Below are 26,556 nucleotides of genomic sequence, written 5' to 3'. Positions count from 1 at the left end.
AATGACAAGGTGTTTACCTTCGTTCAGGTAAGAGAAGCCTATCACAAAGAACAAAGCAGATACCATAAGAAGCAAGATGATAATCTCTACTCAGCATCCAAAAAGAAACTTATTTCCTCTCTAAAGTCAAATGGCAGAGCCTATAAGTGGCCTCAATTTCATTTTCGTTGCATATAAGACATAATGACTTAACTACCAGGCACTTCCAGAAAACATGGTTTTAAAATTTTCTCATGAGTAAGTCTAAATGAAAAGTCAAAATTTCTCTTTTTAGGATGCTCTCTGTAAATACTTGGCCAACATCTTCATTCTAGTATTAGTGATTTTTTCAGTTTTGTTCCTCAAAGTTAAGGTTAGAGAGTCGGTGTTAATTATGATGGGTCTCTAGTGAAACCTCCAAGAATCACTAGCAGAAACATAAAACACTAGAACAGTAATACCTAAGAAAGTTTTATTTTCCCCCAATTTCAGAAGTAGATAAAAAGAGTGAGCCCTCCTTATCTAGAAGTCTTTAGTGCCCCATACATGTCTTTAGAGCCCTCTAGTGACTATTTCTTCACTCTCAGTCTATTTCCTCAAGGTCCTAAGACCTTAAACTCAGTCTATTTCCTTAAGGTCCTAAGACTCTAAACTGGCAATTAAAAAACCTTCCCTCCCCTCTAATACGCCTGCCAAATAGGTTGCCCTTCACTTTTGTGGCCCCTGACACTATGCCATGCAGCGGGAAGGAGTGGAAATACAAAAGCAAAGGTCAGAAATCTGATACTTTATGCTACAATTTTCTCTAGCCCACCCAAAAACAATAGACAAGGACCACCTTTAAAACTGCCTTCCCTGGATGCCTGGGTGGCTCAGTGGGTTGAGCAGGCAGAGTGTCAGACTCTTGATTTAGGCTTTGGTCCTGATCCCAGGGTTCTGGGATCACCCATCCTGCCAGCTCCACACCGTGAGTGGAGCCTGCTTATGATTCTTTCTTTCTCTCTCTCTCTCTCTCTCTCTCTCTCTCTCTCTCTCTTCCTCTGCCCCTCTCCCCTGCCCGCTAAGAAACAAACAAACAAACAAAAAATCCTGTCTGCCCTGTTTTCCAAGTGGCAGGGAAAATCCAGATAGGATTTTCCAGATAGGATCCAGATATCAAGATTAGCTGCCACTTTCCTCTGCCTCATTTTACACTGTAGGTTTTTTAGAAAACAGAGCAAAAGAAAATATTTCAAATTAGAATACAAATAAACCATTCATACTTTGGCCATTTCCTTTTTTTTAAGTTTATTTATCTGTTTTTAGTAATCTCTAGGCCCAATGTGGGATTCAAACTCACAATCCCAAGATCAATGCTCTACTGACTGAGCCAGCCGAGCAAGGCCATTTCTTATAAATGTTGTGACTTCAAAAAAAAGGATATGCCGAAAGTCTGAGCTACACAACATTCCAGCAAGTTATTACTATTATATTATTTTAACCTTTCCATATGTCTAAACTTAAGTTCATAACTGAAATTTTCTTGACCCCAATTTTTTTTGTATATATATTTTATCATCCAGTTAGCCAGCATACAGTGTATATGGTGTGCTCTTGGCTTCGGGAGTAGATTCCCATGATTCATTGCTTACATACAACACCCAGTGCTCATCCCAACAAGTGCCCTCCTCAATGCCCATCATCCATTTTCCCTGCCCCTCTGCCTCCCACCCCATCAATCCTCAGTTTGTTCTCTGTATTTAAGAGTCTCTTATGGTTTGCCTCCCTCTCTGTAAGTATTTTTATTTGTTTGTTTTTGTTCTTTTCATTCCTTTCCCCTCCATGATTGCATCCACATTGTTGCAAATTCTTGGTCCAGTTCCGAACCTATCTGAGATCACTGTCTCTAGGCTGACCAGCAATGATGTTCCTTAAAAGCGTTGTAAGAAACCATTCACAGGATCTGATAGTATTCAAAGGGGAAGGTAACATGTTAGCACATTACCCAGCCTTTAATACTTAATAGCAATGGCCTGGACCCTACTGCAGTTTTTTCTGCGATGTTTCAGTGTGTAAGATTTATTGTCCTCTTCACTTGAAGGTTTAAACTCACTTGGATATGAAAAGACAACAAGTATCACTGGCGAGAGGCTGAGAGCTTGTTTCGCATCACAACTAGTAGGGTTCTGAAAAGTCATTTAATTACACAATATATACCATTTGAAGATATGTATATATGTATATATAGATGTTTATATATAAAGTCTCATCTATATTTATGTGATTTATACATACAAACATGAAATCATGCAAAATATTTCAATTTTCTACAATTTAAGATTTTATGAGTCACCAAGTCACTTCTATTATTCTAAAAACGTAAACATGAGTTAGGAAAGGCTCATTAGTGTTTTCTGTAAGGACAATGCGTAACAGCCCACCTGATCTTCATTAAGCAACAGAGCAATGGGGTTTTCTTTACTATTCCTGCTGTACTTTCATATAACTAGGAGCTTCTCACTGACCCACAGCCTGCTTCAAGTAACCATTCCTGACCTCTGGGCCCCAGGAACAGGAGGTGAAAAAACAAAAAAGAAGTAAAGGACACTAACTCAATCCCATGCTATATTTGCATGTTTTAAGACAACGGTATATACTGGGACTCGATACAATAAAGGCAAATGACTTATGACATCTTGCTGATCCATTCAAGACAAGAAAAGGTAAGAATAAAGCTGCTTACCTGTGGTTCCTGCATTCCAGCAGCACCAAGTTCTGAGAGGGACATGGTGAGCTTCTCCTGCTGTTCTGATAGGTATTTCTGATAGAGACTGAGAAGTTCTTGGCATTCTCTATATTGTAGCTGAAGAGGTGAGATTGCAAATTAAGGGAAAAAAATGAATAAACTGATTCAAACTGCATCTATCAGTGCTGCCTTTCAGATTCCAGTAAACAAAAGAGAGCCAAAAATGCAACCGTATTTGGTGAGAGTGCAAGTAGACCAACACAGTACATATATCCACCAAAAAAAAAAAAAAAAATGAAAACAATAATTCACAAAGAGAGTAGCAATGGTCATCCTATTTGAGGAGAAATTTTTCTCTCAAATCTTTAAATTTGAATGAAAACAAAAAAAACATGCAAAAGAAGGAAGTTAGACTCCTATCTCACCCCATACACAAAAACTAACTGGATATGGATCATTGATCTAAATATAAGAGCTAAAATGGTAAAACTCACGAAAGTAAATCTTTATGACCTTGGATTAGGCAATGGTCACCTGAAAGCACAGAAAACACAGAATAAATAAATTGGACTTAAATTTTTGAAAAAGCATACACACAGAACAACTTTTGCTTCAAAGGAAACTATTAGGAAATTAAAAAAACAACCTCCAGGTTGAGAGAAAATATTTGCAAATCATACAGATGATAAGGGACTGGTATTCAGAATACATAAAGACCTTGTATGATTCAACAGTAAGGAAATATCTAACCTAGTTAAACATGAGCAATGAACTTGAATAGACATTTCTCAAAAGAAAATATACATATGTCCAAGCAGCACAAGAAAATATGCCCAACATCATTAAACATTTGGAAAATGCAGATCAAGACCACAATATGAGATGCCACTTTGCATCTACTAGGATGGCTATAATCAAAAAGACTAACAACGAAAAGCTTTGATAAAAATATAGAAAAATTACAACCCTCCTATATAGCCAAGGGGAATGTGACACGACACTGTTGCTTTGGAAATAATAATATTTTGTGCTCCCAAAAGTTAGACATTGAGCATATTCAGTGCTCCCAAAAGTTAGACATTGAGTTACAAGACTCAGCAATTCCATTCTTAGCAATAATCCCAAGAGAATAAAAAATATATGTCCACACAAAAACTCGTACATGAATATTCAGAGTAACATTCTTCATAACAGTGAAAAAGTAAAAACAACCCAAATGTCACCAAGTGATAAATGGATAAACTAAATGTGGTATATCTATACACAGTATACTACTCAGCCATAAAAAGAAATAAAGTATTGCTATATGCTATAATATGGATGAGCCTTGAATACATTATGCTCACAAAACCAGACACAAACGGCCACACGTATGATTTTATTTATATAACGCCGCTATGGTGGTTTTTTTGGTTAATTATTTTAAATACCTACTCTAATGAACTAGGGGAAAGAATACTCAGTTCTAAGTACACGGGATCACAAATAAAAGTTACATTCATCCATGTTCACTTCCCGTACTCCACAATTTTCTGAAAAATTACTTCAGACCCATACAGAGAGAAAGTACATTATTAGTGTGTGCCAGCAGCTGGGGGAGGGAAATAGGGAACAAGTACTTATGGGTATCATTTCGGCAGGGGGGCAGGGGGTGGGTAGGTAATGAACATGATCTGGAATTAGATAGTTGTGCTCGCATAGCTTTGGGAATATTCTCAAAACCACTGAATCACACTCTTCAAATGGGTAAATTTTATTGTATGTGAGTTATATCTCAATAAAACTGCTACAAAAAATGCAGAGTAGAAGTGATAACACTTCTGGGGCGCCTGGGTGGCGCAGTCGGTTAAGCGTCCGACTTCAGCCAGGTCACGATCTCGCGGTCCGTGAGTTCGAGCCCCGGGTCGGGCTCTGGGCTGATGGCTCAGAGCCTGGAGCCTGTTTCCGATTCTGTGTCTCCCTCTCTCTCTGCCCCTCCCCCGTTCATGCTCTGTCTCTCTCTGTCCCAAAAATAAATAAACGTTGAAAAAAAAATTTAAAAAAAAAAAAAAAGAAGTGATAACACTTCTAATTACTGCCTAATTTAGGAAGAAAGTTCTAACCATATCAAACATAAAGGAATTATATTAGATTTTTGTCTTGTTTTTCTATAATGTCAGTTAAGTCAATGTTTCATTAATAAAACAGTCATCAGGAAATTTTCTGCCCATATACTTCTCTACATTTTTCACAGTCCAATATGGAGAACATAGCAATCTAACCAGGGGTACCCTCTCCCACAGCTCCTCGAACTTGCAAAGTGCTCAAGACGAAAACCCTAAAGTGGAAAAGTCACCTAACTGCATAGATCAGGTGTATGGGAGACAGCTCTATCCAAGAGAAAGTTCTATTCCTTCTCATTTCCTCCCCAGGCCCACTTTTCTCTCGGATCATTTCTGAATCTCCCCCCTCACTTAATTATGTATGCTGTTGGTATAAAAATTACTGTCCAATAAGATTATCCTATATAAATACTTTTACAACTGGTCATCATGATTAAGGGTGGGAATAGTATTTCGTAAATGTCAAAAATGGTGACTGGTTTCAGTATTCCTTAACATTTTCATAACCTAATCATTGCCTCAGGGCAGGTTCTTGCTCTAATAACTTTTGCCAATCATGACTGCATAAATAACCAATTGCTTCATTATTCTCATTATTAACCTTTAACAAAAAGAAAGGAGCCACAGATGTTTTATAGAAGGGGAACGGTTCATAATAAAAGGATAGGTTACTAAGCTTAAAGAATACATTAATTAGAAGAGCTTATTGAATCCTCAGTATCTTAAAAACAGTAACGATAGAATGAAGTGTTCTAAATAAGCTAATATCATTTCAAAGTCACTATATGTCAGACCAGGCTGGTTTTTACATTGCCATGCTTTTTGGCAGTAAGCTTCAAAAGGCGAGAATGATGTGTGGTGGTCCCAAGAGTCCCTGCCAGCTATGACGTATATAAAAAGAATGTTTGATACTGGTTGTTACAATAGGCAGTAATGTTTATAGTAGGTGGACGTATTAGCCTGGATGCAGAATATGAATTGTACTCTGGAGAAAGCCAGCACAATTATACAGCCTAAGAGGTAAATGTCAGCATTTGAAGACAAATTATAGGCAAATTCATTTAAACACACGCTATTCGGCAGAATATAAAAATAGGCAGTCCTATCTTTATCAATTTTTTATATCTGTCTTGATTCACCAGATTTTGCAATGCTCCCCTTTTCCTGGAAAATCCAAAATGTATGTCCAGGAAACACAGTAATTTTCCTTCCTCCCTAACACAATGAGACTTCAACCCTCCATCTGGAGAGAGAGATTTATGTAAGGAAAATGTGGGTAAAATGCTTTCTTCACTGATCTGGGGGAGGGAGTATAGTGAGGAAAAAAAAAGACACATTTAACTCAATCCTGGCCAAATGACAGAAAAGAATGCAACATATGTACAAAATCCAATCTAAGGGAAGGTGTACATCCAACCATGACAGGAATCTAACACACAGGTAATCTGTCCAACCACCATTCAAGAACTGAAAGGAACGGCAGTCGTCACAACCTCATTAAAGAAAGAAATCTTCATAAGATAACATAAATAAGTATAAAGTAATATCAAGCAAGATCATATTAAAACCTAAACATTAATTAGCCAAAATGGCTGTGGAAAATGGTCATTTTGCAAAGCTTAAAGCCTTAACTTCAAAATGCATTAATTCAGAAAAATAAAAGTAAAGGTCAAAGCAGAATGAATAGGGATACAGGGAGAAAGAAAAAAAAAAAATCATGTGAGTCTCCTGACCAGAGACAGGATATACTGTTAGTATGCTGCCAAAGTAGAAAGTGATCGCCTTGAGCTGGAAGATTTCATCTGGCATAGCAAAGACTACCCTCTTACCCCATGTCACCCTTGCCTTGGATATTTGGGATACTGGGATCTGGTACTTAGTAATCCTGATTTAATACAGAACTCAGTGAAGGAAGGTCTCTATGGGAGGAGAAAAGGGAGAATCATTAAACTAAAAAAAAAAAAAAAAATCTCTATTTTTTGAACAAAGACTCCTTGGAAAAATGGCTGATTCCCATTCTGGCATATGGAAAGTACAAAGTAAGCTATGCTCTAATGCAAAAAAGTGTGCAAAGAGAAGTAGATGGGGGGGAGGGGGTTGCCAAATGAATAAAAGCAACCCTGAAGGAGACTCAGTCAAATTTAGGACAATTTGAGCACTGGAAGGAGTGACTCTAATAGCAAATTGAGTAAATATTTACCAGTTCATGGTGATACTTCAAAACGACAAAGAGTGAAAGGGGAACAAAAAGTAAAGCCCATCTTTATAGAAGAATCCTAGCTAACTATTTAGAAGGAATGGTCAAATTTTTTAAATTGCCATTTTATAACCCCCAATGAAATAACAAATCCAGGCAAGAATCATCAATGGAGACTGAAACCAGTAAGTGAAAGATTAATAAATAAGATATGCATAAAGTGTCAAGATTAGTTACTTAGAGCAAAGAAGAAAATGTACCTTTAAATGGTAAAACCTGGTAGTCATTTCCCAAAGTGAATTTAAGATCACTAACAGTGAAAAGAAAAACCCAGTAATTATATACCCCCTAATGTATAAAGTAGGCAACTTACCTATGAGATATTCTTGCCAAATGCTTTACTTGCATTTAATAAAACATGTAAACCTAACTCCCATTTCACAGAAATTAGAGTAAAAGAACAAGCTAAATTACAGCACAAAGAAACAAATCAGACAGTGTGGGAGATTTTGCAAAGGACTTGGCCTGAACTCGTCAAAAAGTTCATGTCATGGAGGGAGAGTGGGGTCAGAGGTCTATCCCAGTTTAAGAGATTGAAGACCCAAAGAAACGCAACCCATGGACCATGATTGGACCATGATTGGACCCTTAATCAGGGAGAAAAATAGCTATAAAAGACATTCTCGGGACAACTAGAGAAACTGGAATATTGACTCAAAAGTTGATCTTATGGAATTACTGCTAATTTTATTAAATATCATAATGTGGTTTATAAAGAGAAATGTTCTTAATCTTAGGAGATGAATGTGAAGTATTTAGGGTGACATATGACACTTGGCTCAAGGAAAAAAATAAGTGAATAAATGTTTATATATGTAGGAAAATACATTTATTTATATCTATAATTATATACATATATATTTATGTAAATATGTAACAAAAATAAAAGCAAATATGTGAGAGGACACAGCAAATAGAGCAAAATGTAAACTATGAAATCTAGGTAGCATATATATGGTGGTTCTTTGCTTTATTCTATCAACTTTTCTATATATTTGAAAATTGCCATAATAAATAGTTGCAAAAACTTGGTTTTGGTTGTATTTTTTTGTGTCTTCTTTCTACTATTAGCTAGTCTCTTCTTGTCTTCCTACTTCCACCATAAATTATCTGGGGATAAGCAGAACTGGTAGCATTAGGTCAGACTCCCCAGAGTTCTAACTACGTGTATCTGTGGTCATTAAATCAGATGATAAACTGTTAGTATGATCTGATGATACACCAACAGAAACCCATCCCTTGAACCAAAGATAGGCATATGAAAGGTAGCAAAAGATCACTTTTTAAAAGCCTGTCGAGTTTTCTTCCAGTCATGTAATGAAGGCAGTAATGTAGAGTGATTAGCGCGCAGGCTTAGGAGTCACCCAACATTCTTGGCTGAAATCTTAATTCTGGTATTCAGTAATAATGTGCCTCTGGATGAGTAACTTCTCTGACATCCTCATCTGGAGATGATGATTCCTACCTCACCTTACAGGGCAACTATGACTATAAAATAAGCTAATAAATGAAAAGCGCTTAGCATAGTGCAGCACACAGAGCATACATTCAATAGATTTTCTGAAAAGAGATCAAGGGCACAAGAGATAAAAAGTGCTGGCAAGGATGTAGAGAAAAGGGAATCCTGGTACACTGCTGATGGGAATGTAAATTGGTACAGCCACTATGAAAAACAGTATGGAAAGGGCGCCTGGGTGGCGCAGTCGGTTAAGCGTCCGACTTCAGCCAGGTCACGATCTCGCGATCCGTGAGTTCGAGCCCCGCGTCGGGCTCTGGGCTGATGGCTCGGAGCCTGGAGCCTGTTTCCGATTCTGTGTCTCCCTCTCTCTCTGCCCCTCCCCCGTTCATGCTCTGTCTCTCTCTGTCCCAAAAATAAATAAACGTTGAAAAAAAAATTAAAAAAAAAAAAACAGTATGGAAGTTCCTCAAAAATCTAAAACTAGACTACTATATGGTTTAGCAATCCTATTTCTGGGTACATATCTGAAGGAAATGAAATCACTATCATGAAGGGATATGTACACCCCTATGTTCATTGCAGCATTATTTACAACAGCCAAGACATGGAAGCAACCTAAGTGTCTGTCAAAAGATGGGAGTTAAAAATGTAACACACACAAACACACACAGGAATATTATTTAGCTTTAAAAAAGAAAAGAATCTTCCCATTGGCAACAGTATGGATGAACCTTAAGGGCACTCTGCTAAGTGAAAAAAATCAGACTGAGAAAGATAAATACTATATTCTCTTAATTATATGTGGGGTCTACAAAGCTGAACTCATAAAAACAGAGGGTAGATTGGTGGTTGCTAATGGCTGAGGGTTTGGGGAAATGATGGTGGTGGTCAAAGGATATAAACTTCCAGTTTTAAGATGAATAAATTCTGGGGAACCCTAAGGGACAGCATGGTAGCAATAGTTAACGATAGGTACATATTGTATGCTTGAAAGTTACTATAAGAATAGATCTTAAATGTTCATACACACACACACACACACACACACACACACACACACACAGGGAGGTAATGGATGTGCAAACTAACATTATGGTGTAATCACTCTGCAATATACACGTATATGAAATCATCACGTTGTACACCTTACAGTGTTATATGTCAAATATATATGATATCAAGGGGCTTAGAGAAAGAGATTTAAATAAATAAGAATACCATGTTCTAGGAGAGGCATTTAAACATAGGATACAGTGGAGATTTTTTTTTTTAAGTGGGGGTAAGTGTTCACTTTAACAACACTGAAGAGGGACAGTCAGGAAAGACTCCAGAGCAGCTGTGACCCCAGAAATGAATTTTGGAAAAGGAGTATACTGATGCACTGGATAGGCAGGATGGGGGAGGTCTGTCAGCTGACAGATCATCAGGAGCAAAGGCATGGAGAATGAAACTGATATGCACCCTAATGGAACTGCAAGTGGTACAGCACGGATGGGAAACTGGTCATAGGTAGGGAGGTGTGACGAGGTGGTAGGGGCAAACAGGGGCCAGATCAGGAATGTTACACTAAGTTGCTGGACCTTATTTCTTTTTTAAAAAAATTTAAATGTTTATTTATTTATTTTTGAGAGAGAGAGAGAGAGAGAGAGCGCGCAAGAACGGGGGAGGAGCAGGGAGAGAGGGAGAGAGAGAGAATCCTAAGCAGGAGCCTGACATGGGCTCAATCCCAGGAACAGTGAGATCATGACTTGAACTGAGACCAAGAGTCAAATGCTTAACCAACTGAGTCACCCAGGTGCCCCAGACTTTATTTCCGTACAACTCACTGACGGATGTCTTAAAATCAATTTGCGTTTTATAAAGATACCTTTGGTAGGCATATGAAGGATGGATTGGGAAGCTTAAGACCAGAATCAAAACAACTGATTAGAAAATTGCTACAATAGTCTAAATGAGAGACACAAGGGGTCTGAATTGAACAATGGTGGAAATTAGGGGGACTGGGGTATCGAGGAAGATTTAAGACACTGTCAGCTTATGAACTGGAAGACAAGATGTATGATCAGATGCACAGTTGCCTTTACCAGGACACAGAGTGCACAGTAAAGAAAAGGTTTGGGGGAAGGGAAATCACACTTTAGACACACTGAGTGGGGATGCTTGGGGAGCGTTCACTGAAGATGGCTAATACATGACACTTGGATCTTGGGCCTGGAATTCAGAAAAGAGGTCTCAGTAGAAATAGAGAATTTGGGAGTTAATCACTTTATATGTGGTGACTGAACACAAGAGTGTGTAACATTGTCCAGGGAATGTGTAGCTTCATTCATTCATTTGTTCATTCTTTCACCCATTCAATAAAAAGCTCCACAGAGCAGGAATATTCATGTTGTGTTTATTGCCAAATTCCTTAGCCTACATAATAGGTACTCAACAAATATTTACTGAATAAACACAATTTACTGAGTACATTAGCATTTGAGACTGTGCCAGACGCTAGACATACAGTGATGAACAACAGCAACACTGTCTCCTACAGGGAGCTTATCATCCAGCAAGGCAGGCAGGTAATCAAGCACATACAATAACGAATGATGGAAATAATGGCAAGAACATTGTGTCAGGCTCTGCTAGCATGCCCTAAGGAAACAAGTGACTGAGGAACAAGGGAAAGCCACTTGGAGAAAGAGATTTTCAAACTGAGAGAAGAGGGCCAATGTAACAATAACATAGAAAGGGCAGGCAAAGGAAGAGGAATCAATAATCAGTCAAAGGAAGAAGAATCAATACAGTTGACTGTATCCGAAGCAGCAGAGGCCATGCCAGTTAAAGACAGAGGGCTGAGAAGGCTACTGGTGACCCTTGCCAGAACACAAGTTTGACACTGCTTGGTTATTCACCATTTCTCCCACTGTTTTGGTGGATGACAGTTATGTTATTTTTCCACATCAAAGAGAGAAGCTTCTGGATAATAAGAGATGTTTTACTCAGGGTCACTTTGAGATAAAAACAAGTGACCGTGAGGCTCCAACTCTGATGCCATCCATTAGTCACAAGACTCCCAAGGAAATATGGGAACTCAAAGATGTTCACTAGAGCAGGTACGCCCTTCACTCTGAAGACCGACACAGTGCATAATGTATACATATACAGATAGCACATACCGTGTATCATACTTAGAATGTTTTGCCTATCCTTATACCTACAAAATTCCTGTTTATCCTTTCAAATTTGCCCTTATGTCATTTCTTCCTCCATTTTTGAATTCCTAAGCAGAGTTAAGCACCTTTATTATAGTAAGTAGCATACTGCTAAAATTATTTTGTATCACTATCACCTGAAGTGGGCTATGTGTTCCTGGAAATAATAGTATATTAATCTGGGTATCTCTCTAGTACACAGCAGGCACTTCAAAAATGTTAGAGAAATGAATAAAAGAATAAAAGTAAAGGAGTGTCTACTGAATTTTGGGTTAGCTTTGGATTGGCAATTGAAACAAACTATAGATAGACCATATATTCTTTAAATTAGTCAAGAGGATGGCTAAAAATACTGATTCATTAAATTTTTAAATTGTTCTAACTTCATAATATTTTCCCACCTTGAAGCAAATGGCTTTTGACCATGTCATATTTTTCACAATCATTTCCTACCCCTCCCCCCTTCAAAAAACAGTACACATACATTGTCAGAGATAAACAGAGGTCCAAATTATATAACTAGTTTGGTACCCAATGATAATATATACAATTAAAAATGGATTGTTGGTAAAAGAAAAAGTGATACCAAGACGAATTGATTAGCAGAGCTAGACAAGAACTTCACATGACAATAACTTTACACCCTTATATTAAGTTGTGATCTGTGCTGGAGTACAACCTACTGATACAAGTCTGAAATTTTCCCTTTAATTATTTTATGGCAAATTCAGTGCAAGACCACAGTATTTTCCAATTTCCTGATGATACTAATCTGTTGGAGGAAAGGAACATATCTCCAAAACAAACAGGGGAAAACTCAACACTCTGGACGTTTACAAAAAAAGAGAAACGCTTCACCCAGTTTCTTCTGGATTCTACTTACTCTGTTTGAACAATGGCAACAAAAACAGGAGACACGTAAAGAGATCTAATTAGAGTAATTAACTAGCTTTTTTAGAGTTTTTGAAGCATCACAGTTTCTACCTTATTTTCTGCAGAGTTGCAAAACAGGATGGGGCACAACAGACTTGGCACTAAGACACTTGAGATTCTGTCTTTGCTCAGATCATCAGACCCTGAGGTTTTCAGGAAACTAATCACACAATGGAGACCCAAGATTTATTTCTCCAACCTTAAAGCAAGGACATGTATTCACAATTAAAAGTTCACATACAGGGGCGCCTGGGTGGCGCAGTCGGTTAAGCGTCCGACTTCAGCCAGGTCACGATCTCGCGGTCCGTGAGTTCGAGCCCCGCGTCGGGCTCTGGGCTGATGGCTCAGAGCCTGGAGCCGGTTTCCGATTCTGTGTCTCCCTCTCTCTCTGCCCCTCCCCCGTTCATGCTCTGTCTCTCTCTGTCCCAAAAATAAATAAACGTTGAAAAAAAAAAAAAATTAAAAAAAAAAAAAAAAAAAAGTTCACATACAGATATCCTAAAAAACAGGCAATTAATGTGCCAGATTGACCAGAGTTTTTATTTCTTTATGATTTTCTGTTCATGTAACACTCTAATGATATACATTTACATTCATGGTAGATATTCAAGACAAGGTTGCAAAAACATTTCTATTGAAAGCCATGCATTTTCTCTTGCTTCTAACTTGCTTAAAAATGTATTTTTGGTTTAAAGGTTCCATGTATCAGCCAGACCCAAAGGAGAAGTATTTTCACCATTTGGAAGGCTGCTTTAAATCATTCAGCCTTTCTTGAGTTACAGGAACCAGTCTAGAATCGGAGAAAAAGAAGGTTGTTATCTCACCCCTCCCCCAACCATTTATAAGGTGAACTGTGGCAACAATGATTTAACACTTGAAAATTTCCAGTTTTAGAGAGGGTATATTCCTGACAATACAGACCACTGAAAACTGCACACTAAGTTTTCTAGACTCTGAAAGGCCAATAAGTGAAGTTGTACGTATAATGCTTTGTGAAGCAGAGCTAAACATCAAGCTGGGTGGGGTCTACTAGCTCAGCCATGAGGAACAGATTAAAAACTCCTTAGAAAGAACTTGTCTCATTCTGTTTCCTATCTTCAAACAGGAGAGTTTCATTCTTGTCATTAAATTAAAACCTTCCACAAACTATCAGTCTCAATATACATGATACTTCCCTTTCTTCATATTCTTCTATTTGTTTACTTGAACTATTTATGCTGCTGTGTAAGACCATTCATTTCCAAGTAGAAATGTACTCAGTTTAAGAGATCCCTTATTCTTCTCTAAACTAAGTAATCCAGTGGCATTATACTTTCCTCATACAGTTCCTCTTCTAGCTCTCCTAAGTTTTGTGTTTGTCATCTCTCACCTCTTTAGATTCCTCATTGGAGTTCTTGTATAGAGTCAGATACCAGCATTACCCAGCACGTAACTAAATGCTTCTTACCAGGAATAGGTACCTGAATTAGAGCATCTGTGCATGGCTGTACTTTGGGGCAGGGCACTTCTAAGTACTTTAAAGACATTATTGTACTTAGTTCTCCTCGAAAGGAAAAAAAAAACCATTAGATACCATTATTACTCTCATTTCACAAATAAATTTGCTGCACAGAATGGTTAACAATTTACCTAAGGTCACTCTGCCATTGAGCTGGGATTTGGAGTAAAGTCATAGAACCACTAGCTCAGTGTGTTCTAGAAAGTAATGTATATAGGAATCACCTGTAATTCTGCTAGAAAGCAGATACTGATTCAGTAGATCTGAGGTAGGGCCCAAGCTTCTGTCTACGTTTCTAATAAGCTTCCTTCCAAATGATCCTGATGGCTGATCTGGGGACCCCACTCTGAGTATGCATATCTAAGTCCCCTCCCTCTTCCTTGGTATCAGTGGGAAGGAAGCCTGTTCTCCTCCTTTATACTGAGGCATATAACACATTATCAGACTCCTTTGCTTCTTCTCTTTAATCCATCTTTAGAATATGATGGGTGTTTTTCCTCTCTTTTGATCAACTGTTTTTGTTTTGGAAAGAAGTATATAGAAAATAAAATAGGAGAGTGAAATAACCCATTTTCTTCTTTAGAAGGAAGCAGTATTCTAGATTTTTAAGCACTATACCATTTCTATTGTGACTGGCTGCTGAAGTAATAACAATTAGCAAACATTACCTGTAGGGCTAGAAAATTTATACTGGGGGAAGAGCCCATGGGAAAAGTAAACAACCACATTTTTCTCTTCCACTTTCAAAAAGATATTCAGCCCCTTACCTTGTCCAAGCACACTGTTAAGCCTATGTGTGCAGTATGGTTTCTGAATTCAGTCTAATTGTTGCTACACCATTCTCTATGGCCTTGGGGGACAGCACTTTTGCCACAGTTGCATACGCTTTTCCATGAAGGATGAAAACATGACCTAGTATAATAATTCTAAGTAAAAACCAAACAATGTCCATAAAATAGTATTCATAACTAGAGTGAAAAAGGAGATTTCTTATAGAATGGAATCATATCTAACATTTTAAGGTTAAATGGGAAAAAGTAGTAGGAATATCTCATTTCTGGCCTCTTTGAAAATGACTGAGGCTACTGCTCACAAATGTAAATTATTGCTCAGAGAAAAATTAAGTAACTTCTATGTGCAGGTTTATTATCTAAACTCAGCAAATGCTGCAAAGACTGAAGGTAATAAAGCATTTTATGAACAACTTTACTTCACTGGTTCCTAATATAATTGAGCTTATGTGGACTGTTTAGCAGAATGATATTTTAAACACTGGTAAAGAACCAGATTATTTGCTTGACCCTCCATTCCAGAAATGTTACAGAGAAGTAGCTCAAAACATTCAAGGAGAAAAGTTTTACAATGTCATTAAAATCATGGAGTTAGGTTTTGACTCAACTATTTTAACACTATTGACTACTAAATAAATCAACCAAGAGGCCACATTTAAAAGAACAATCTCTGAGACCTAAGTTTTTATCTATATATGCTTAACAATAGAGAATTGGATCTATCATAAAATTTAAAAGTAATGAACAGAATAGTTAAAGCCCATGATTTCCATTATATAGTTTTTACTATATTAAGCAGTTCCACTAGGAAGCAGAAACTTTCTACAGTTAGTCTCTGTCTACTAAAACAATTCACCCATGTCTGCACTGGGAGGATGGAAAATATCCTCTTCTGGACTAAGGTAAGACATCTAACTATAATAGGATGTCTTCAGAAAATTGAGTCAATGTCAGCAACCAAAAATATTCTTTTAAAGAAAAAAGTAAGTTAGTACAATGGGATTTCTGGTTCCAGATAAGATGGAATAAACATAATTTTCCCTATTCCTCTTACTAAGTACAATTAAAACTTTGGACTTTATATATAAAAAAAAAACATAAGAAGACTGAAAATGGAGAGAAGATGGCAGAGGCTGGGGCCTCAGAACCTAGAGAACACAGTGATGAGTTGCCTAGTTTTGTTTTTGGTTCAAATACCTTGAACTGGGTGCTGGAGAAGTCAACAAACCAGAAATGCCAATGGACCCATATGTGTCCCCCCCAAAAAGAGGGAAAGGGATGCCTACCAAAATGGAAAACTTTTAGATAAGAACTGCTTTACTCTAGCCAAGCAGCACAGAAAACACTGCAACCCCAATCCTACCTCCATCAGCAAAAGCTAAATGAGAAGTCTGGACTTAGATGTTCCTCTACCACACACTCCCTTTCCACTGAGGTGTTATCCAAGGAGACTGAGTGAGGAGCCAGGATTTTAATCCCTATCTGACAGTAATGACTTCTTCCTCCACCTCATTTATGATTTCAGTACAGGCCTCATAGGGAGCCTGGATTTCAACTCCCAACTAGCTTTAATGAGGTGTCCCTCCCTAGTGGGGTGATGTGAAGAAGCTGAGTGGAAAGCCAAGACTTTCACGACACTACCAGGAGTAACAGAAGAGGCCATTTGGAAAGCTGGGTGGTATCAGCAGAGGTCTAGTGACGAACTTTCATCTCCACCTAAAATTAAACAGGGGAGGACTTATCTTTCCCCACGGGTGTGATGTCAGAAAAGGTGTGCTAAAAGGGATGGCTTAAATAAGACTAGAACATAATACCCAAAATGTCTAGAATACAATTAAAAATCACTTCCCATACCAAGAGCCAGGATAATCTCAATTTGAGTGAGAAAAGACAGTCAACAGATGCTAATACTGAAATGACACAGATATGTGGATTTTAAAGCAGCCATCATGAGATGCTTCAATAAACAATTATAGACATGTTTGAATCAAATGAAAAAAAGTCTTATCAAAGAAACAGAAAATATGAAGAATGATCAAATGAGTTTTAGAACTGAAAAACACAATGGTCAGGATAAAAACAGACAACAACAGAATGGAGAGGACATAGAAAAGAATTAGAGAAGCTGAAGAGAGAACAATACACATTATCCAATCAGAACAAAAGAGAAAACAGACTGAAAAAGAAAAGGAACAGAGCCTTCAGGACATGTGGGACTATAACAAAAGATGCAGCATTCATGTCACTGGAATCCCAGAAAGAGAGCAGAAAGAGGTAAGAGCTGGAAAAAATATATGAAGAACTAATGCCTGAAAATTTCCCACATTTGGCAAGAGTCAAGAAGTTGAGAAAACCCTAAATGGGATAAACCCAAAGAAATCCATGCCAAGACACATCATAAACTTTTGAAAACTAAAGATGAAGAAAAACCTTGAAAGCAAGAGACAAGTGGCACTATTATTTAAAGGGAGGGAAATCGAATGATGATGTATTTTCATCATAGAACATGGGGGCCAGAAGGAAGTGGCACATTATTCAAATGCTAAAAGAACTGTCAACCCAGAATTCTATATCCAGCAAAAATATCCTTCAAAAATGCAGAAGAAATCAAGAAATTCTCAGAAGGACAACTAATGGAATGTAGATCTATTTTAAAAGAATGACAAAAGATTCTCTATAAAAGAAGGAAATGAAGGTAGGGATGTTGGAATATCAGGAAGGAAGAAAGAACATAACGAGGTACAAATATAGATAAATAGGCTTTCCTTCTTCTCTTAAATTTTCTAAATTATGTTTGATAGCTGAAACATAAGTTGTAACATTGTCTGATAGGGATAAAGAAGAAACTTAAAGTGGAATAATTAGGGAGTAACAGCAAAAATTTTACCCATTTTTATGTACAATCTGAAAGTATTTCTCTAAAACATGTATTTCATAATTATTTCATTAAAAAGACAGATGGCCAACATGACCTTGTTAAATATCCACAATTTCTTCACAACTCCCATCTCAATCCCTCAGGTCTGAACATTCAACAAATGTTGAATGAATGAGTGAAAGGAGTGAATGAGTGGATGCTTTCTCAGACAAATTTTTCCATCTGTGTTGCTGACTTCACTCCCTTCTAGGTTATCCAGATATTGTCATATTATTTTATCTTTCTCATGATTTCAATAGCTCTTGGCTTCTTCTTACAACCCTTAAACTAAATGCATCCTACAAAAAGCCCTTCTCAGAGTGCCTTGGTGGCTCAGTTGGTTGAATAATCTGACTCTCGATTGGCTCAGGTCATGATCTCATAGTCATGAGATCAAGTCCCATGTTGGGCTCTGTGCTGAGCGTGGAGTCCACTTAAGACTCTCTCTTTCTCTCTCTCTCTCTCTCTCAAAAAAAAAAAAAAAAAGAAAGAAAGAAAAAGAAAAGCCCACTTCAAATAATATTTTCTTCTTAAGCTGCCAACATTTCTCTCTCTTCCCCATCATTATCAACACTCTAAAAGATTTATACTTTTTGTCTCAACTTCTAACATTTCCAATTTTTTTATTTTTTTTTTTTTAGAGAGAGTGTGTGTGCAAGCAAGTGGGTGAGGGCAGAGAAAGAGAGAGAGAATATCTTAAGCAGACTCCATGCTCAGTGCAGAGCCCAACAAAGGGCTTGATCCCACAACCCTGGGATCATGACCTGAACCGAAAGCAAGAGTCAGATGCTTAACCGATTGAGCCACCCAGGTGCCTCTTCATTTCCAATTTGATTTTTGGCCCAATACTGTTGGAGGACAAGATGCTGGAGGCACCATAAGAATGTCCTGAAGGAAAGGGACAGAGCAGCAAGAAACTGAAATCAGTTTCATTCCGAGGACAGAAGGCCACCAGGACTGCTCTTTCTCTCCAAAAGGACATCATACGGGCACCAAGCCTGGGGATAAGAATGTTTTGTCTGGTGCCAGATGTACTCATGACCCAGTATGGAATACACTGCAGGTGCACAACCCGTCAAGATGCCAAATACTATGTTGTATGTGCCTGCTGTTATCAGACAATTTGCAAAAATAAAAGAGGCTTGAGCCAGGGGACCAATGCTTTGGCTCCTGGACAGTCTAAACCCCTGCTTTCCAATTCTCTCGTCATCGCACCTTTAGGATGACCTCTCTACACAATACAATATGTTTTCCTGTCCTGTCACAGTTTTCACTGTATTCATGACAAATATCCTCTAATTTTATTAAGTACTAAATATTACAACCTGATTTGGGGTTTCCTCCTCTTTGCTGCCCATTTTCTCCCTCTTCAAAGGATCTCCTCTCCTGGTTTTTGAGTTACTGGCTCATTCTACCTTCTTACTCACTGCTCCTTTTTATTTACTTTTTCTTTTTTATTTTCTCAACAGTTTTTTAAAAATTTTTTTAATGTTTATTTATTTTTGAGAGACAGAGATAGAGACAGAGACAGTGAGCATGAGCAGGGGAGGGGCAGAGAAAAAGGGAGACACAGAAACAGAAGCAGGCTCGAGGCTCCGAGCTGTCAGCACAGAGCCCGATTCAGGGCTCGATCTCACCAGCCATGAGATCATGACCTAGGCCGAAGTCGGATGCCCAACCGATTGAGCCACCCAGGTGCCCCGATTGCTCCTTTTTTAATCTCTTTTACTGACTTTCCCCTTCCTTTACCCAGCATTAAATGCAGATATTCCCTAAGATAATGTCCTAGAACTTACTGTTTTCTCTTCCTCGTCCCATGACCTTATATTCAAGAAAAGCAGTGTAATGTGAGGTTCTACAGCAGTCCCGGAACAAACATGATCATTACCCGGAAGAGTACATATACATATTTGGCATTTATGTAGCATATAAAATGTCAATATGACAATTGTTAAAACTCCAGTTTCTCAAGTTGTTCTCAGTACTTTCAAATCATAACTGTTGGATTTTTACACTTAAATAACAAAAGTTACTGTTCCAAAAAGTTTTAACATCCTATTACTGTTTAGAGCATCATCATATTGTTGAATGATGTCACTTTATTATGAAGAAAGTGCTAATACACATCAGCTTCATTTGAAGGAAAACAAAATTTACTTTGTTAGAGAATACTGCATGATTAGTTCCTGACTTGATTACCCTCTGAAGTGAATCTAGAATGACATATGGTATAATACAAAAGAATTAAGTTAGGGTTACCTATATACTATAAAAAAAGTAATCACATTGAATATATTAAGGACTTGTTATTCATCAAAATAAAATTTCTTCTCTTTTTCCAAGTGGCATAAAAAAGATTACAGTAGGGTTTAATTTTCTAACACCCAACCAAATTTTTTTCTAGTTCCATCTGTATCACTTGTATAATTGTTTAAATAAAACTTAAAAGCAATGAAAAATGCTAAATAGCTCCCCACACTAGTAAAATCACTGACATGAACTATTTATACCAACAGAATAAAGATTATAAGCACTACATTACTTTACTGGATTAATATTTTCAAAGATCAAGCAATTTATAAATATCTTTCACCTAGTTCAGGTAATGGCTCTGAAATGTATAGATCATATAGAAATGACAGACTGTGTTTGAAGATATGCAGCTCACCATACAGGTATCAACAGGTATTAACGCTGAGCAAGTCAAGGAAAATATCTAAGGAAGGTTTAATAATGAAAATAGCTATGTAACTAAATATTGGAAAAAAAAATTTAGTCCCTTTACTCAAGGAAAATCTGTTCTTTTATAATAGATATGTATTCAGAGTTGAATCACAGTAACTTTCATAGATGTGTTAGGTACCAATGACCTGACACTCTCTTTGAATATACAAGTTCCAAACAAACAAGGCAGGCACTCTGCACATCTTTTCCCTGAAACGTTATTAGTTCCTTCAACTCAAAAAAGGGCTTTATGTAAAGATGCCAATGGGCCATGATGCCTGTACCCAGCGAGCAGTCTGTGCAGCACTGCACCAAACCCTGACAGGACTTAGGGAAGTAAATTGGTTTTGGCAGCATTTCTAGGGATGCCTCCTGGAATAAAATTTGGGAATGTTATATTTCTAGGAAATGGTAGAGGATTTAAAAATGCACAGATTTATCAATCAAAATGCCAGTGAAATCTCCCTTTTAATAAGTAGTAGGAGTCACGATGATGTAGCTGAAAACATTCATTCCCCAGAATACAGACATAACCCCTCAGCTATATGTCCCGATGTCTATCGTACACAAGAGATCGATTAGAAATGAAATGCAAGCTCCACTGGGTGGCACAAGACTAAGCCACTGGAGAGTTACTTACTCCTAAAAATTATTTTGCCTTTTGTTTTCTCATTTAAAAAAATATATTTAGATTACAAAATTAAAACAAATAAAAGTAACACTGCATAATTTAGCTGTCGTTTTCTACCAAATTGCTTATAACCGTAACCATAAAATGATAATAATCTACCATATGTGCAGCTGCAACACTAAGAAAAGCACTGGTCAGTGCTATTGCGAAACATGAACCTACTACTCCCCCTGGTGCCTGTGCAACTGAATTGCAATAAAATAAAAAGTTTCATTTCTCCAAGTGGGAAATTTCATATATGGTCAGTTCTGCTACAACATTTGTTTTGAAAACATAAAATTTTAAGTGCATTTGATATATTGGAAATAATCTGAGCACAAGGTGAATATTACCCATGAGAAACACTAAATACAGGCAAAAAACAGCACCCAGCTGACCCCAGCCGAGTATGAATACATAAAACACACCCAAAAGCCACACACCTCAGACATCTACTAGCTAGGTGGTGCTAGGGGCCACACCCCCCTGCAGCTAGTGTTACAACTTTCCATCCAATCTCCTCAACCCTTCTCCTATATTTAATAGTAACTCACAAGCTGCTACCCTTTCCATGTCTACTTACACAAGCATATTGCAGGTATTTTCAAGGTAAAGTACTGTATTGTAGTATTTATGCATATCTTAATTTCTTAATATATATAAAACTGTGCTATCATTTTTATTGGTTCCATTTTTATAAAAATGTTTCATTGATGAAGTTTTTGAGTGTACAGTCATTTTTCCCATAAGTCCTGTGGGGTTTTTTGGGGAATGATTTTGCATAGTGTGATGACTTTTAAGAATGCATAGGACTGCTACAGCAGAACTAAGTTTATAATAAATAGTAAAACCTAAAATTCTCTACTATATTTGTGTACAAGGCAAGAGTAATTATAAATAATTATTTAATTTTGTAACTTAAAAGTATGTTTTATGTATCTACTTCCATGAGAATATTACTGACTGTTTTTAGAACGGCTCCACCCTCAGTTATAGACCTTTATAAAAAATCAGGAGGGAAAAAATACATATACAGATATATATATATATATATATATATATATATATATATATATATATATAGCTACTTTTCTCATTCAAGCTATTAATCATACCAAATAATTTGTGCCCCTGCTCTAATCTGACAACCAAATTCTTCCCAGAAGTCTGAGGTGAGAAAAGGTCCAAGTGACTCAAAAAAACACCTTGTTTTGCATTCATGTCATTCAAAACTTGAATAAGCCAAAAAGTTACATAAGAAAAATAAGCAATCCATTAAGGAGCCCAGGGTTCAAGGGAACACAAACATCCCAGAGAGATGCTGTCATCAAGATAAATGCAGTTTTCTTACAGGTTTTCCATGCCAGCACTGCGTTTAGATAAGGGGAAGCCAGGATAAAACCTTCAGGAATTCACAGTCCTTCACTTAGTTAACACTCTTGCTTACGACTAATATTTTACAATCACAGCAAGTTTCAGCAAGTGCATCCCTTCCTTATCAGAGTACATCTCAACAGCTGCAGTTGGTCTACACTGGGTTTCACTTTTCCACATTATCAACCTGCTGTATATAGAGAAAAACTTGCTGTTAGGCAGGAAGTCTAATAGTGTGGTCCATGGACACCAGCATCAGTATCACCTGGGACCTTACAAGTATTGCAAAATCCTGGGTCCCTTTCCAGATATGGATATCAGGGTCTACACTTTATTAAGCTGCCCGGGTGACGAATGTACATATTAAAGTCTGAGAACCACTGATCTAAACTACTGCGAGGAAGTTCCAGGCTCCATTTCTGCCCATCTTGCACTTCTACAGAGTTAAGAAAAATAGCTTTCCTGCCACCAAAGTCATGGCTCTTTTATAGCAAATTAATCAGAATGTTTTTTTTTTAAATACTTGCTGCTATTTTGTTAGTTTTTCTAGCCTTGTTAGAACACAATCTGTTTGGATTACAATAAATAAGGATGGATAAAATGGATCACAAGAGGTATGTGGGATAAAACTGATTAAATATGACTAAATATTAATTCCTCAAAAGGCAAAATTTCATATGTAAGTATATATAAAATATAAAACATGTTTTTTCACATATAGATGCAAAACAGCAGACATCTGTGCAACAGAAACCTTAGCAATTCATGTTTATGTTACATGCCTAGGACGTATTTCATTAATTCAAGAAACATTTTTAAAAACTAGAGAGAGTTGGTATTTTCTTCTTCAATTGGACATAACACCTGAGTGTCCTGGTTACAATGAATTAAAAATTATAGAAGAAAAGGTTTAATGATGACAGCTTTATAAGATTTGGTATGACGGGACTATCACAGAGTTTTACTAAAAACTATTATACACCTCATTAGAACATGCATATTGTCATAAAATTTTAAATGCCAAACCAGAAATTCCCTAGTAACATGACCCTTATTCTCTCAAGCTATCTTCCCTGATCTCTTAACATGCACACACAGAGCATATACTTAACAGACTAGCCTGGCTGCTCTATTAGGACAGGGAGCTGCACAGGTGCTGAGGGATACACCCTCCACTCTCCTTTTTGTGGGTGTGCTTTATATAATTAAAACATGTTTGATGTATAACCCTGTGTAAATTTTTTATTGAAATATATTTGACATCTTATGCTCTGTCAGTTTAAGGTGTACAGCATGTTAACTTGATACATTTATATACTGCACCTCTATCACATCACATAATTATCATTACTAATTTGTGGGGGGAATAATTAAGATCTAGTCTCTTAGCAAGTTTGGTGATTATGATATCATGCTGGTGTCTATATTCACTGTTCATTAGATCTCCAGGACTTATGTATCTACTAGTTCTAAGTTTTCCTATCTCTTTGGTCTGTTTCTTACAAGTGGTTCTGTGTATGCTGCAGAATCCTTAGAAAGGATGAGCGCTCCCCCCAAAAAATCCCATATACAACAATAACAACAAAAGCAATGAAACAAAGTCTAACAGCAACCCAACCCAACCTAAACCAAGCCCCAAATCCTCACTAATGAACTACATGGTTCCAGATACCATCAGGTATTAGATGGCCATATGCTATCTGGGATGCTCAAGATGGCATTATCTGGGCAGCTTTTCATGAAAGAGGAAAACACCCTTTTCCTTAAGGTATAAACTGAAAAGCCTTACCAAAAGAGCTCCAGATTTGCTGTTTTATTAAATTACTTCAGGTCTGGGTAAATAGGGAAAGGAAAAAAGGGAAGAAAAGTGTAGAGTAAAGGAAAATAACAACGAGGAAGAAAATACGTATACTCAGGTAAAAAGACTGACCGAAAAGATTAGAAACAAAAATGCAAAAATAAATTTCTTACTTCACTACTTTTCCTTTACTCAGAAAGCTAAAAATACAAAATCTTGAAGTGAAATGTTGAAATTCTGAACACAAGTATTCAAGATCAGAATCAGCAAGACAGGAAAAACAAAATCAACAACTGTGTTGGGTGATAAAAGCACAAAAATAGAGATGAGGACATAAAAGGGAGACCTGTTTTGATCTAGAGATCTTATTTTGGGTAGATGATTTCCACCCAAACTTTGCCAAACTTCTTCCTCTAAAGTGCCAGCTACTGTTTCCGTCTTGTGGATCATATAGTCTCCTGCAAACTCTGTCACTGCAATGCAAAAGTAGCCATAGACAATATATAACCAAACAAGCATGACTGTGTTCCAATAAAACTCTATTTACAAAAGTAGGCAGTATACTGGATTTGTAGGCTGTACTTTGCAACCTCTGTTATAGCCTAGCTGAGAGCTAGAAAGACTATGGCTGTACCTTTCCTGGGGTTTTATGAAAAATAGATTTAAACGATGATGAGTGAGAATCACTTGACCTTCAGCAAGAAAGTGGTATCTAAGAGCCACTCTAAGAGACTGGTTTTAAGAGAGATTAGCTCTTTGAAAACTAACCTCGACTAATTTTTAAATAAAAGCTCATATTATTACACAGCTTATTTTATCATATTGCAATGACATATAATTTTCCTCTCTAAGCTTCATCCTTGTTACTATCATTGATTTTTAAACAAAGAAACAATTTGCCACTGGAAGTGCTACCCAGGGCAATTAAGCAAGAAAAAGAAATAAAAGGCATCCAAATAAGAAAGGAAGAAGTAAACTGTCTCTATTTGCAGATAACATATATAACTATACATAACTATATACATAGCTATATATATGTAGTTACATATATGCCTATAAATTCCACTAAAACACTGTCTGAATAAACAAATTCAGTAAAGTTGAAGAATAAAAAAGTCATATATAAAAATCAGTTGCACTTCTAAACACCAACAAGAAACTATCAGAAAGATAAGTAAAACAGTCTCATTTCTGTAGCATCAAAAATAAAATATTTAAATATTTAGAAATAAATATAACCAAGGTGAAAAATATGTACACTGAAAACTGTAAGACAGTGATGAAAGAAGTTGAAGAGAACACAAATAAATGGAAAGATATTGTGAAAATACCCTTAACAGCCAAAACAATCTTGAAAAAGAACAAAGCTGGAGGCAGCATATTCCCTGATTTCAAACTGTGTTACAAAGCTATAGTAATCAAAACAGTATGGAATTGGCATAAAAACAGACACATAGATCTATGAAACAGAATAGAGAGCCCAGAAATAAACCCACACACATATGGTTTATTAATTTATGACAAAGGAGCCAAGGATATAAGGATATACAATGGGGAAAGGACAGCCTTTTCAATAAATGGCGATGGGAAGCTGGATAGCCACATGCAAAAGAAAGAAACTGAACCACCACCTTATACCTTACACAAAATTCAACTCAAAATGGATTAAAGACTTGAACATAAGACCTAAGACCCTAAAACTCTTACAAGAAAATACAGGGGGTAAGCAACTTGACAGCCAGTCTTGGTGATAATGTTTTGGATTGAACATCAAAAGCAATGGTAATAAAAGCAAAAAATAAACAAGTGGGATTACATCAAACTAAAAAGCTTCTGCACAGCAAAAGAAATCATCAACAAAATAAAAAGGCACCTATGGAATGAAAGAAAATATTTGGAATTTGAAACCAGTTCCAATCTCATAGCAAGGTTTCATCTTCTAATTCTAGAAGCAAAAAGCACATAAATATGGAGAACCTCAATTGTGTTTCTTTGTTTCTTACCTCAGTGCAAATTTGCTGTTCCCATATGTGCTGCTGAATTTTGTTTCTCTTTCAGAGCTTTAGGTAATTATAGTAAATGCCAGTTACAGAAATACTTAAATAAAATATCAAACTTCCAATGCAAAT

At 36.9% G+C, this 26,556-nt stretch overlaps 1 protein-coding gene across 8 annotated transcripts in view; it reads right to left on the bottom strand.

Moving 5' to 3' along the window:
* Positions 1 to 26,556, bottom strand: part of KIAA1328 (KIAA1328 ortholog) — a 361,755-nt gene that overhangs the window by 233,842 nt on the left and 101,357 nt on the right. For 7 of the 8 annotated variants that reach the window (XM_086682787.1, XM_086682788.1, XM_086682785.1 and 4 more), the window contains one exon: positions 2,702 to 2,829. In XM_086682787.1, coding sequence (XP_086538913.1) covers positions 2,702 to 2,829 — 128 coding nt within the window. Of the gene's footprint in view, positions 1 to 1,997; positions 1,999 to 2,701; positions 2,830 to 26,556 lie in introns of all 8 variants that reach the window. The other variant, XM_086682790.1, reaches the window with a different exon arrangement.

This window comes from Puma concolor, chromosome D3 (genome assembly GCF_028749965.1).
Source record: "Puma concolor isolate L17-30 chromosome D3, mPumCon1.1.hap2, whole genome shotgun sequence".
In the NCBI taxonomy this organism is placed as follows: domain Eukaryota; kingdom Metazoa; phylum Chordata; class Mammalia; order Carnivora; family Felidae; genus Puma; species Puma concolor.
Note: the sequence above shows the minus strand (reverse complement) of the source record. Positions and strands in the feature narration are given on the sequence as shown.